The sequence below is a fragment of the Colossoma macropomum genome, unplaced genomic scaffold, assembly GCF_904425465.1.
Source record: "Colossoma macropomum unplaced genomic scaffold, Colossoma_macropomum, whole genome shotgun sequence".
In the NCBI taxonomy this organism is placed as follows: Eukaryota; Metazoa; Chordata; class Actinopteri; order Characiformes; family Serrasalmidae; genus Colossoma; species Colossoma macropomum.
In genome coordinates this window covers 32,609,008-32,623,397 of record NW_023494802.1, presented here as the reverse complement: position 1 = coordinate 32,623,397, position 14,390 = coordinate 32,609,008, and the positions used below count along the sequence as shown (strand labels likewise).

The 14,390-nt window shown below is 37.8% G+C and overlaps 1 protein-coding gene across 1 annotated transcript; it reads left to right on the top strand.

Moving 5' to 3' along the window:
* The first annotated feature begins 1,894 nt into the window (after nt 1-1,894).
* LOC118822352 lies at nt 1,895-8,303 on the top strand. The gene is made up of 5 exons (XM_036591353.1): nt 1,895-1,946; nt 2,546-2,878; nt 4,505-4,816; nt 6,578-6,737; nt 7,138-8,303. The coding sequence occupies exons 1-5, from the start codon at nt 1,913-1,915 to the stop codon at nt 7,283-7,285; spliced, it is 987 nt and encodes a 328-aa protein (XP_036447246.1). The 5' UTR covers nt 1,895-1,912; the 3' UTR covers nt 7,286-8,303.
* Nucleotides 8,304-14,390: the final 6,087 nt, after the last annotated feature.

Here is a 14,390-nt window from a genome sequence, read left to right as displayed (position 1 = left end):
TTATTTTTTGTTAAAAAATGTCTTTTCAACAGTGGATTTCATTGAACTTTAAATATAATTCAACTGAAAAAAAAAAAACAAATAAAAAAATATAAATAACTAATATCATATGTATATAATGGGAGTGTATGTGAATGTAGAGTTAGGATTCTTGCCCAAGGACTCTTGCTGGTATAGAGAACTGTGTCTACCTCACAGAAAGCAGCAGTATTATCCACTACACTCTACCAACACACATTTTAAGGCCCAGTTACTACCTATACTACTGGCCACTTTATAAGAAACGCTGATGCTCCAGGTTTCTTGTGTACAGTTAGAGAATGAAGCCCATTTCTTGGTGTACACTATATGGACAAAAGTACTGGAACACACCCACAGGAGCTTTTATGATCCCATTCTAAATCCATAGGCATTAATATGGAGTTGGTCCCCACTTTGTAGCTATAACAGCTTCCACTCTTTTGGGAAGCTTCCTGCAAGATTCTGGGGTGTGTCAGTGGGAATTTTTGCGCATTCATCCAGGACAGCATTTGTGAGGTCAGACACTGATGTTGGATGAGTGGGCCTGGCTCACAATCTCTGTTGTAGTCGATCTCAAAGGTGATTGAATGGGGTTGAGGTCAGGGCTCTGTGCGGGTTCGTCAAGTTCTTCCACACCAAACTCACCCAACCATGCCTTTATGGACCTTGCTTTGTGCACCGGGGCTCAGTCATGCAGGAACAGAAAAGGGCCTTCCCCAAACTGTTCCCACAAAGTTCGAAGCATAGAATCTCTTGGTCTGCTGAAGCATTAAGATTTCCCTTCACTGGAACTAAGGGTCCTAGGCCAACCCCTGAAAAACAACCCCATAGCATCATCCCTCCTCCACCAAACTTCACACTTGGCATAATGCAGTCAGACAGGTAACGTTCTCCTGGCATTCGGCAAACCCAGACTCGTCCATCCTGCCAGATAGAGATACGTGATTCATCACTCCACAGGATGCGTTTCCACTGCTCCAAAGTCCAGTGGCGGCATGTTGTACACCACTTTTAGATTAAAGTGGTTCTTTTTTAGATCAAATAAACACTGAACAGACTCTCAGTAACACATCAACAACATAACATGATGTAGCACCAGTGAATACATTCAGTAGATTATCAAGAGACTTTTAATTAACTGTGTAAATAAAGTTTGTTTATAATCTACTGAATTTATTTTGTTATTGTTATGTTTTTCACTTTATTTGGAGTGTCCAAATTTATATCTGTGGATCTTAACCTGGGAGGTCACTAAACGCGTAACAGGTCTAATACAGACCATCTCAACATCCTCAACAAGCTGTTATAGACATGCTGCTCACACCATTCTGTGATCTTAACTGGATTACGTTTTGGTTAAAGTTGGGGTTAGGATTAGGGCCGAGGTGAGGGTTAGGACTAGGTTTTGTTTTGAGATTAATGTCAGGGTTAGGATTAGAGTCAAGGTGAGGGTTAGGGTTAGGTCTGGGTTGAGGTTGAGGTTAGGGTTAAAGTTAGGATTAGAGCCAGAGTGAGGGTTAGGTTTTGGGTAAGGTTAGGTTTCGCTTAATGGAAATACCATATAAAGTCGACTTCATGAAGCATATACATCTACTTAACGTAAGTAATGTATCAACAGTACATCTTCCAGACACTTGCCTTAATGTTTTCAGATGCTGCACTACTGCTACTTCACTGATCTGTTATTGATACTCTGGTAAGAGTTTATTAATCATATACAAAGGACCACTCAAAATAAAATGTTACTGCAGTAGTTTTACACTTACACTCTTACTCATAAAAGAAGTGATGTTACTGGTAGTGAGGTAGTGAGGGCCATTTGAAAACCACAGTCCTTTCTGGTTTACATCCTGTTTAAGACTGCATGCACAAGAATGTGCACAATTGCACAATGAGGGTCCTGTACCTGGTGCTTATTTCTCAAGGTAAGTGTGTTTTACTGGGTTGAGGAATATTGTAAACATTCTTGTATTATTCTGTGCTTTATGTTTCATGAGTGTTAGTGTTCTTCAATGAGTAGAATAAGTAAGTAAGTAAGAGTAAATGTAAAAGTCAAGTAGCCAAAATGAGAAAAATATTTGAGTATGAGATAAAAAATATCAGGTCTACAAACTTTTCAAGGACTGATTCCTTATAGTTCCCAGCACAGAACAGAAGATCAATCTATGCTATTATTGTCTTTTCGTGAGAAGTAAGGGAGGTGTAACCACCTAAACCAACAGAACAGGATGAAATTAAACACCAAAAAAAGGATTAGGAAGTAACAATGAAGGACTGAGATGGAACTGTATAAATACACTTCAGTGAAAGTGTAAACAAAAGAGAATACAAAGTACAAATCTGTCGATAAGGTTCCTTAAGTATGTGGAACTGGCAAATGTTTCTGTTAAGTAACGCGACCTGCTCAAGGTACAATATGATATGCAGGAAATACAAGCAAGCTGTGGTTTTCCAAAGGCCAAACAGAGAGATTCACCACTATAGTTTTTAATTGACTGTTTTTCTTCTTGCTCTTTTCTACCAGTCAGTGCACAACTTCAATGTGACAAATCCATTATCCGTGCCACAGTTGGGAGAAGATTTAACGTCGCCTGCACATACAACACAAACCAATTCCGCTTCAGTAAGAAGTACTGGTGTTTGGGGGAGTCTAGAAGCTCTTGTGAGATTGTGATGGATACAGACGGCTTCACCAAAGCTGAGCTCAAAAATCGGGCTCAGATCATTGACGCAGTGTACAGAGGCCTGCACATTCTGATGACTGGACTGCAGCTGAGGGACAGTGGAGTCTACTGGGCCGGAATTGACAAAATATACGCGGACATCATGTTTAAGATCCAGGTTGAAGTGACAGAAGGTACGAATAACATATATGAAGCAACCCTTTAAATTCTTTATATATTTATATTTTTACATATTTTATAGGAAAATGTCAGAGAGCACCCTTCATTTGTTTATCCAGTCAAAATATGAAATTAATATTTCTGAGTAGATCAAATCCACTTGCCTAGTGGAAAGGCAAAAGACCATTAGTGAAAACCCAAATAATAATAATTAAGAGATGCAGAGAAAATGGAACTCTTAAACACTCTTAAACATGATGGTTGTTCCAGGCTTCTTTACTAAAGAAAATGGTTCTATATACAACCATCAACACTCAACTTTGCATGATTACAGGCTTCTCTGCACTGTGAAAGGGTTCTTCACATTGAAGGATAATATGCTGTAAATGGTTCTATATAGAACCATTATGAAGCTCAACATTCTAAAAATAGAACAACCATTTTTGGTGCTATATAGAACCCTTTTCAAAATGTTCTATTTAGAACCATCTACAGCACATTTTCATCAACCTGAAGAATGCTTTCACAATGCGAGGAACCCTTTAATCATGCAAAGGGTTCTTTGAGTGTTCATGGCTCTACATAGAAGCATTTTGTTTAAAAAGAATCCTTATAGAACCATCTTTTTTAAAAGTGTATCATCCTTGCAAGACCTGGACTATCAGACAAACAGTACTTAAAAATTTCATCTTTGAGAGAGGAGAAAATCAAACTCGACTCTTGTTCTTGGTGTTTCTGTCTGTCCTTGTGAGAAGACAGCTCAACACTTTGAGTCTGAAAGAATGTGTGGTTGTAAAGAAGCCCTTACTGAGAAAAGGCGATAGACCACTGTAGTCGTGTCGTTATTTTGTAGTCAGCACCATGTTCTTATGCCCATATTAGGAACTCCGGGTCTAAGCTCCATTTCTCTGTGGCCAGAATGAATAGGGTTTTTGAAAAATTGCCTCTATCGCACGCTGTGTTAATTAAAAGTGTTCAGAACCCGATACGTTTTGTCCCTGCAGATTTCTTTGAAAAACTGAACGCAGGTCTCCTGAAAAGAAGGGACACACTCAATACTGAAAAACGTAGTATTGTATTGAGTTATTGAGACTTCTTTGTAATTTTCTGTTAAATATGTTTTCTGCAATTTTTCCTGATTCTGAAAAATGAAGAAGTTGAGCTTCATGGCTGTTTTGATTGCAAAATTAAATAAATAAAGCGTGGTCTCTGACTTTTTAGTTGGGTCATGAGTAAACAATCGATGACAGCGATGGTACAGTCTAACTTGAGCAAGTGAAAGAAGGCAGGTCGAGTAACACTGTCAACGTATGCTTTAAAACTTAATTCAGTATGTAAAAGAACAATAATACATGGAATTAAAATGCACAATTTAAGACACATTTTAAGACAGAATAACAATGAAAAAAGCATAGGTCTATTATTATTATTAGAATGTAAAATGTATTATAGTTCATATAAAAATCAAAACCTTCAGAACAAAAAAAGGGAAAATAGAAAACATTTTTTCATCTTAATCTTCATTTTTATGCCCTCTGTTAACACATTTGTTTTAATATAATAAAAGAATAACCTCTTATACTGATTTCAGACATTTTGTTGATAATTAAACCATTTATCTGACTCATACTGAATTTCAGAAGCTGTTATCAGGCCAAAGGTGTGGCCAGTGGGCTCCCCTCTGCTGACATGTGTGGGTCAGCCACTGACGCTGCGCTGCAGGAGTGAGAGAGGCACTAATGTGCAGTACAGCTGGTACAGAAAGGCCGATCCTGAAGCTGTGCTCTTACAGACCACCTCCGATCTCCCCCTGCACTGTGCTTCTCTCACTCAGGACGGTCACTTTGTCTGTTCTGCCCATAACGCAGTGAGCAGAGAGCACAGCAATGCTGTTTTCATTCATGTCCTGCAGCCTGGACACAAGGACTGCGTTTATTTGCTCACATCTGAAGGTCAGCTATAAGGTCACCATTCACCGACCTTGTGCTTCCACTCACTGACCGCTTTATTAGAAACACTGACCTTGCTCTTCCACTCAGTAGCCACTAAAATACAAGTACCTACCTTGCAGGTCACTATATGGGTGTACCATCTATTGTTGTGCACAATTTGTTAGTCACATTCTACCTCATTCTACCCAGTTTCTGACCACAGGGCTGCTGTTGACCAGAGGGTGACCATTCTCCACACATCAGTAACACTGACATTTTAGTGTGTGTGGTGCTGGTACGAGCGATGCTGCTGAAGTTTTTCTTTTCTCTACACACATCAGTGTCACTGCTTGGTTGATCTAAAAATATCCAGCAAACAGCAGCTCTGTGGTCAGAAATTGACCACTGATGAAGGGTAATGGAAGCCTAACTTAAAGTGTGCATGGCAACAGATGGGATATACAGTCTCTAACAGCAAGACTGACCCACAATGTTGGTTAAGTGATCCTAATTAGTCCCACAACGGGGAAATTTCACCTGTGAATTTTAATCCATCCGTTCACACACTAGTGAATGCACACACACTAGGGGGCAGTAAGCACACTTGCCCGGAGCGGTGGGCAGCCCTATACAAGGCGCCCAGGGAGCAGTTGGGGGTTAGGTGCCTTGCATAAGGGCACTTCAGTCACGCACTGTCGGCTGCCCAAAGGGGATCGAACCGGCGACCTTCTGTTCATAAAACTGGTTCCCTAACCTCCAGCCCATGACTGCCCCCTGGTGTTTCTAATAAAGTGAACACTAAGTGCCCTGCAAACTTTCCTGAGTTGTTTGATATGGGCTAGACTGTCAAATCAGAGGTGACGCATTTCTTACTTAGACCATATCTGGTTGATATAGTGTAGTGGGTAACACCTCTGCCTTTTACACTGTAGACTGGGGTTCAATCCCTGCCTGGGTAAGCACTCTACACTATACCAATGAGAGTCCTTGGGTAAGACTCCTAACACTACCTTCGCCCACCTGTGTACAATACTCAAATTGTAAGTTGCTCTGGGTAAAAGCATCTGCCAAATGCAGTAAATGTACAAAACAAATGCCGGACTCTTACAATTCTGTGCAAAGGTCAGAGACCGCCATTAAGTACAAGGTTTTTTTTCAGGAGATATTTCTGAAGAGATTAGGTATTAAGGTAAGGGAAAGTCCAATACTATGGGTCTGAAAGGATGTATAGCTGTCAAGAAGTCCTGACTGAGAAAAAGAAATAGACACAAATGAAGAAAATTTGCAAAATATAGAACAATGGACTGACCACTCCAGAGCCCAGACCACATCACCGAATGTGTTTGGGATTACTTGGATGGTGAGAAGCTGAAAATGCAACCAACTTCTAAGACTGACCTTTGGAAGCATGGAAGAATATACTTGCATATTTCTTTGAAAAACTGGAAGCAAGGGTGGACACATTAAATATTGAAAAAATATATTAAATTTACTAATATTAAAAACGTTTTCTTCTTTTTCTGATCCTAAAAAATCAATAACTTGTATTTCATGTCTGTTTTGACTGTAAATTAAATAAATGAAGGGTGGTTTCTGACTTTTGCACAATACCATACATCTAGAACACATCTTGAGTGAAAAACACACACACCTCAAAAAAAAAAACAAACAAACACATAAGCAAAAAAAACACAAATGTTAATAATATCAAACCTCCACATTGTTTTTTTTATGCAGCACTATTCTGAAAACGTGCTATAGCATCGATATCCTCCTTTTCAGGATTTGAAAGTTATGACTGTAAGACAACTACAACACCACGCATCACAACCACCATGACCACAGTGGAAGTCTTCAGCTCAACACTTGCCACTCAGAGCAGTGGATATGAAAACCACTCACTCTGTGTCAATCAAACATGGATGGAAGGGATCTTTTTCAGGTTTGAATAAGAATATATCATTTATAATAATTATAAAATGTCTGGATAGCACACATACCTCACATTAAAACCAACTTCTATTGCAGAGAATATGACACATACAATGCATCATAAATCATCTGTCTGAATAACATGCAATATATTTTTATACCATTTGAAAACAGCAGCTTCCCTTTACTTTGTGAATACATTTCATGGGAGACCAATAAAATGTTCCATAATTACTCCATACACTAGTATAGAGTTGAGAACATTCTTTCCCAATGTTACCATTTCAGAACGATTTGTTAAGACAGCAGGAAAACACAGAATAGTTGGTTAAAGGTATTACAAAGAAGACAATGTGAAATTGTTCATTTCAGGAAACTATAAAACTCCTTCAAATGTCTGTATTTCTCAGGTCGTGGTCAGGAGTGCCACTGTGGTATGACATCCTTCGCTGGACTCTCTTCACTATTATGATGGTCACCACTGGTCTAGTGCACATGTGCACACCGGCCAGAGCCAGTGGTCACAGACTTACTCACAAACACCAAAAACACATCTGACTGTGGAAAAGACTTTTGCTTTGCTTTCGTTTTTGACTTTGTATTTAGTTTGTTTTCTGTGCTTTAATGTTATTGTGTCTTTTTAAACATGGTTTAATCTGCAGCCAAGTGCGCTATATTATAAACAGTTTCTTAAGGCCATGTTTAAACTGAGTTCTATGTTACAGTCAGGGCTTCACATTAGGCTTTTTCAAGGACTTAGAAAATCTACATTCATTCCACAGAAAAAGATCAGTCACATTTGTAAATGACTGCTGTATTGCACAAGTTTATTAAAATGTTACAACTGGCACTGAACATGTAAAAGATGCGAGTAAGAAATAGAAAAAATAAAAATAATTCAGTTATCATCCTCTTACAGCTGTTCTGATTCAGGGGAGAAAGAGAGAGAGAGAGATGTTCACCACTCAATTTAAATGATGTCACTTTTTCTAGTTTTTACAGCCATCTTGTCACTAAGCCTCATTCAGTATTATTATTAGTATCCCTTTCTCTTTCTCTCTCACACACACACACACGCTTCCTCTCTCTGTCCCTCCCCTCTGACTCGTTCAGTAGTTCAGTCGATTTTCTAAGCTAAATCAGGTGATTTGCACACCCGCTGTGGCAGTACGCTTTAGCTAGGATGCATGTTGGTTTGGGTTTTTCAGTTTGCCGCGTTTTTCCATCTTTATTATGTACATTTCAGCTGTCTGATTTTAATCTGTCTGTTTCATTGGAGTAAATGTTGTGCTTGTGAAGAGAGGACACATGTTTTTAAGGACGTATTGCACTGATTGTTGGGTTTATGTTAACATGCTCTCATTAATCTGTGTGATTGGAAAAAAATATGAGCTTATAACAGTGACATGCCCAACACTGCGGTTAGTGTACTGCCATCATGCTGTTGCATAGGCCTTGTGATATCATCTGCTGTGATATAAAAATTCACTGACCACCCAAAAAATGTACCCAACAAACATTTGTACCCAGCGGCCAGTCACTTGAGGATCTGAGCCCGCTGATTTGTCATCCACTTGTCCCATACAAACTTGTCAGTGTTATTGTCAAGTCCTGATACTCAATATACTTAGCCATGGGCTGCACGCAACACTTTGACAAGATAAATTTAAGAATAAACTGTATTTATGCTGTATCTTTTCATTTCCTCTTTTACTGGTGTATGTTATACTGCCTAACCTGACGTTAATGCCAGTAAACGGTGTAAAATCAGTGCATCTGAACCTTTTTCTCCTTTGCCTTGCTCTAATAATTCCAGAGCCTCTAATATATTGAGGCCACAAATTAATACATTAAGGGCATTAGTGTAAAAAGAAAAATTAGGCCATTAGTTTAAACAAAACAAAAAAAATTGTGGCCATGAGAAACTTAACTTGTGGCCTCAAAATAATAATTTGTGGCCCCACCTTATTTAAAATAATCACCATGTCACCAAATACTGAACGGCTGAGAGCAAACTTGTTCAGAGCAATTTTGTTGTTCATGCAGGTAAATTCAGGTTCGTTCACATTAATAGCAGATTTGAGTTACTTATCTACATGAATGTGAACCTTGAAGATCAGATCTGAGCAAAAAAAGGGAACTAAGCAATGAGGATTGTAATGTAAACCTAGCCTTCTTCAGGTGACGCTGATGTTTTTGGTGACACTTTATTTTGAGTGGTCCTTTTTAGATGAAATAAACACTCAGTGGACTCTCAGTAACATTCAAAAACATATGAGGGTTAGGGTTAGGTTTTGGGTTGAGGTTAAGGTTAGGGTTAGGATTAGGGCCAGGGTTAGGGTTAGATTTTGGGTAAAGTTGGTTTTGCATAATGGAAATAACATGTTAACAATACATACTTAATGGAAGTTATGTATCAACAGTACATCTACAAGATATTTACTTCAATGTATTCAGATGCTTCACTACTGCTACTTCACTGATATGTTGTTGGTGTGTTACTGATCTGTTACGAGTTTATTTATCATCTACAGAGGACCACTTCAAACGCAGTGTTACCAATTGTTTTTATGACATTATGTTGGGTCACAACACTGTGAAATTACACTGACACTGGTGTTAAGTCAACTTGACATCAAAGTCGATAAAAGCAGCTTTTAGGACAGATGACACCTATTAGAATAAGCCTTTATGAATATCAGTTGTCATGACAAGCTTATGTCATGTAGTCTTATGAACATGAGCTACAGTAAAGCATTCTCAAAATATGTGTAGCCTATTCAGAAAACTCATTGCACCAATTGTGCATTTGTAAGCAGCACTTACGCCAAAAAGGGAGGATGTTACTGATTTAGCCTGAGGCTGCTGGCGATGGTGAAAGTCACCTGAAAACCACAGTCCGTCTCTGTCTTACATCCTGTTTCTGATGATTGTGTGCAAAAGGGCACAAGACATTTTCAACCATGAGGGTCCTATATGTGGTGCTGATTTCCTAAGGTAAAGTAATATAACTAACATCCTTAAAATGTTGAGCTAAATACTTTCCTTCCAGTGCAGTACTTTTTAATGTTTGCATCTGAGGAGCTGTATTTAAAGTGTTTTCTTATTTCAATTGAGTAAACAAAGTAAAAATGTCTAATAAAAAAATGAACAATAAAAGAAAGTTATTGAAAAAGGATTGGACCAAAAGACTCATCAAGTACTGAGTTGCCTATTAAAATGCAGTGGAACTTCACCACTTTTTCTGTCACCATAGAAACAGCATAGAATCTGCAATTTTATCATCCTTTTGGTCTAAAATAAAATAGTAAAGTACAACATTGGGAGTTGTAAGTAATAGCAAGTTCTAAACCAACAGAACAGGATGAAATTAAATCCAGAAAAGAAAAGTGAATGACTTCATAGAACAGAAACACACATGAGTAAAAAAGTTATCATTTTGAAATACTACACTTACAATTTAACTGATTTTTTTCAAAATTTCTATATAACTTAATAGTTCAGAGTGGTTTGATGTAAAAGTCTTTTGGGACTAATTTGCCTTACAACTCCTTGCATGTACTCCTCCGCTATGAATGGCTTTTTAAAAATAGGTTTTAGGTCAAGACCTTTTCTCAAAACCATTGTGAATCTGTGTGCATCAAGCAAGATATTTATAACTACGTCTTCTAATGTCCTTCTGTGTGGAAGCTTGTATAGGCATTAAACTTTTCAGATGTCTTGTTCCTTTCGCTACCACGGTGACCAATTCTGACTCTGCCAGTTTCTCTAGAATGGAGAATTTCAGACCAATCCTTCCTGAATGAATTTGTTTGCATCTAAACCAATGAGTAATGCAAAAATGTGGCAAAACTGATGGAGTTACTGTTACGAGTGTGGATCATAGGAAACTTGTGTAGTTGGTAAGAAATGTAACCTGTCTGAGGTATGGCATGATGTGGTTTTCAGGAAATACAAGCTACATGGGTTTATCTTAAGAGGCAACTAAGAGGAACTGGAACTCTTTATGTACATATAAATGAATACAAACCTACATGAACCTACATTGTGGTAGACAAAGTGAGTAGCGTGAGAAAAGCAGGTCACAGATGTGTTTAGAAGACATTAATTATATAACAATAGATGTTATGGCCCTTCTTATCAATCCCTCTGTAGCCTACCTTCTGCAGTTCTTGGAAAATAGAAAGATAATAAATAGAATTTAGCAGTAAAATGTGTTTTGCTGTGTATTCACGTTTAGGCTTTGGTTTTGATCAGAGACAGCTTATCTGACTGGCCTGCTTTCTCTCAATGGAACCTAGCTGAGCCCTGCTTGGAGCTCTCTGTATTGCTGTCCTGGCATTTTGTCTGTACTGACTATGATTTAAACTTTACATTTTTAGAAAATGTGTGTAAATCTTTATTGCCAACACTTTTCCTGTGTTAACAAAACTATTTCAGATGCACATATAAAAAAGAACGTAGTTCCTCACCAGGGATTGATGTTTTCAAGGCTCGGCCCAAGGCCTAGTATAACTGGACTGTGTTTATGCTGTATCTTTTCTTTGTGATGTCATGTGGTTAGTTGGAATTCTGCTGTTTGTCCTGTAGATGGCAGTAGCAAAAATTTCAAAAGCAATTTACACGGACATACTGTGGAACAGTGACACCAACTCTCCTCCTAGAGATCTACCTTTACCTTATATGTATATCTTTTAGCCACTGTGGCTTCATCCACTAACATGAATCTACTTATTCCTAGACTGGAATAGATATGTAATTGTCTAGTGCATGGCTGGTATCTGCCGACAAAAAAGGAATCCATAAGTACACTTATAGGTTTAATATTGCTGCCCACTAAGCTTAATCTAACACAGGTGCTTCTTTACACTGTGGTTTTTAAGCTAGTAGCAGTTAGTGAACCTGAAGTTGACGCCAACTCTCGACTCCTGCCAATGGAGTTGACTCGACTTCTTTCAATTTTAACTAAGACAGCACCAGACTCACAGATAAAGGGATAAAACGTAGATTAAACCATCCCATACCTTTATTTGAGTTGCTACAGATCATAGTCGATAACATGAATGTTGTGCATCCCATCAGTTTCTGAAAGTCCTATTTGCCTAAATATGTGATGAGTGCAGTCTCCTTTCTAACTCACTTCTTTGCTAGTAGTTCCTGCCTACTCACTGTCCTTCCGACCTCCTGGGCCGATTCTGGCTATTACTATTATTATTATATTACTTAAATTAAGCCCTTACTTCTAATTTTTCAGTTAAAACTATTACTTATTTTAACTTGTGTATTCAGTTGCCATTGAATGAGGTTCATCTACAATAGACCAAAACATTTCTGTTTGTCTGTTTGCTTGTATAATAATAATAAATAATTGTTCCGCATTGAACATGTTTATAATTGTGATGCACAGTAAACAATCTGACTACATTCTAAATATTTTTGCTTTTTGTTCTGTTTAAAGGATTCTGCACTGGTGAAAATCAACAAACGCAAAACAAAGCATTATGATCATAATATACCCATGTAAGCTCATGATGGAAACAGTTAAAAGTCTCTGTATAACTTCTAAGGTTGCTACCACCATAGGTAGGTTTGAAAACCCACCTTTTGCCTAAGTGGGATCCAATGCATATCTCAGAAAGGGCCTATGTTTAACATAATATAGTACAAAATCATATATTTAAAATCATTAGCAAAACAGCAGTTTATCCAGTTTTGTATTTATTTATTGTGACAAATCACTGTAAGCCCGGATAAGTTGAATTTACTTTAAAAATTTGAGGAAACCGGTTGCCTTAAAAAAAATAAGTAATGTCTAATGAAAACTTGAGTTAGAATAACTATAATTTTTGTGGTAGGCTAACTCTAACACATGTTTGTGCAAATCATACATTGTAATTATTTTAACTTATTAATGCCTTGAAACTGAAATGTAACTATATGTTTCATTTGACAATTAAGATTTTTTTCTAATTGCTGGCTAACACAAACGCCCATCATCAGCAAACAGAACGATAACCATCACTCTTAGCCAACAGCACAATGACAGGCAGCTGAGTAAAGTATATATAGAACACACGCCTGAGGAAAGGCAGCCTGGGTGGAATGAAAGCACACTGATGGTGAGTAAAACAAATGGAAAGTAACACTCAATATGCAAATATATGGAGCCAGGAGCCAATGGGAAAGAAATATCTGTTTAACAAGATCATGTTAGCAAAACAAACATGTAACTTGTATTTTACAGCTTATTTAACTTCACTGTTTCACACATTTATTCAGCAACTTTAATGAGAAAGAAACAATTAAAACCAACAGAAATATCATGTTTTGAATGTGGGGGGTTTCAAAGTTACCATAGCAACAGACTAAACTAAATAGCAATAAGTTTTTTCAACTCAAAAATGCCATTTGAGTGTACAAAATTGTTGAGCAATATGTGGGATATACTCAGTTTTATGTACAACAGACTTATTTATTTGAGTTAAAACAAAATGCAGGATTACAGAAAACGTGGCTGTTTATCAAGTTAAATTGCGAAACAGTGTCTCATACACAGTTAGCTTGATCTCATGTACACACATTTTTATAAAGACACAATGACTGGGTTTACACCTGTACTTCAGGGACAACTGTCAAACTAATAACTAAAAAACTAATAACTAATATTTTGCATGTTCTGCAGTAAATGAGAGTGGCGTCTTGCAGGGACCAAGGTGGATACTCAGCCTTAACTGTGTCAGATCTGGGCCAGATTCCTTAGCTATACTCACTTTACAGTGTGTGGGCCAGATCTGGGCCAGATTTGTTAGTTCTACTCACTTTACTCACTTTTTGAGGGCCAGAGCTGGGCCACATCCACTTGTTCTGCTTATTTTACAGTGTGTGGGCCTCATTTGGACAACATCCATTAGTTCCTCTCATTTTAGAGTATATGGGACACATCTGTGCTGATGACCCAACCAGAACTGGGCTAGAACTAAACCAAGGATGCTGCCCACATGTCTACATGCATTGGCTGCTCATTTCCTCAGAGCAGTGTGTCATAATTTTTTCTGGCTTTTTTTAAGAGCTTGCTAAGTATAAATAGCTTCCACAGAACCACTGGGACCTGACGTGGTAGAGACGTCTTTGGACTTCGTTGTTGACCTTTGTGGCTCTGCTTAGGTCAGTGAAACAACGTAAGCAAGGGGGTTAGTATAATCTCTCCTGTTTAGCCAGTAAGTTAGCTAGCGAGACTCTTGAGTCTCCTTAAATTTGTCTAGAACATCCTGAATAGTTAGCAAAACAAGATATGTGGCAATTGTATCTAAAATGTATGGCAATGCTTTGTGGTGATTTAGATAAAGATTGATAAATTATTTTGATAATTTGGCTTGTATAGTGGTATCTGGGTTAACATTAGCTAAGCAGGCAGGTGTTGTCATTGTGCATTAAAAGGAGGGTTAAGTAGAGCTAATAACTAGTTCATCAGTTAAACTTTTCTTTGAAATTAGAGAGTTAAAACCATTATATCAGAAAAAGTGTCACTTCCACCGATATTAACGTTACTACACACTGAAATTCATTTTAGTTGTTGAGTTTTAATGCCGTATGCTATGTATCTGATAAGCTAGTTATGCTTATTCGGCTAACTAGCTATCAACCAACTCTCTGTTTTTCTCGC

Coding starts and splice junctions, on each gene's coding strand:
- LOC118822352 (XM_036591353.1), top strand. CDS start 1,913: ATGAGGGTCCTGTACCTGGTGCTTATTTCTCAAG. Junction 4,817..6,577: donor TTATTTGCTCACATCTGAAG/GTCAGCTATAAG, acceptor CCTCCTTTTCAG/GATTTGAAAGTTATGACTGT. Junction 6,738..7,137: donor ATGGAAGGGATCTTTTTCAG/GTTTGAATAAGA, acceptor TGTATTTCTCAG/GTCGTGGTCAGGAGTGCCAC.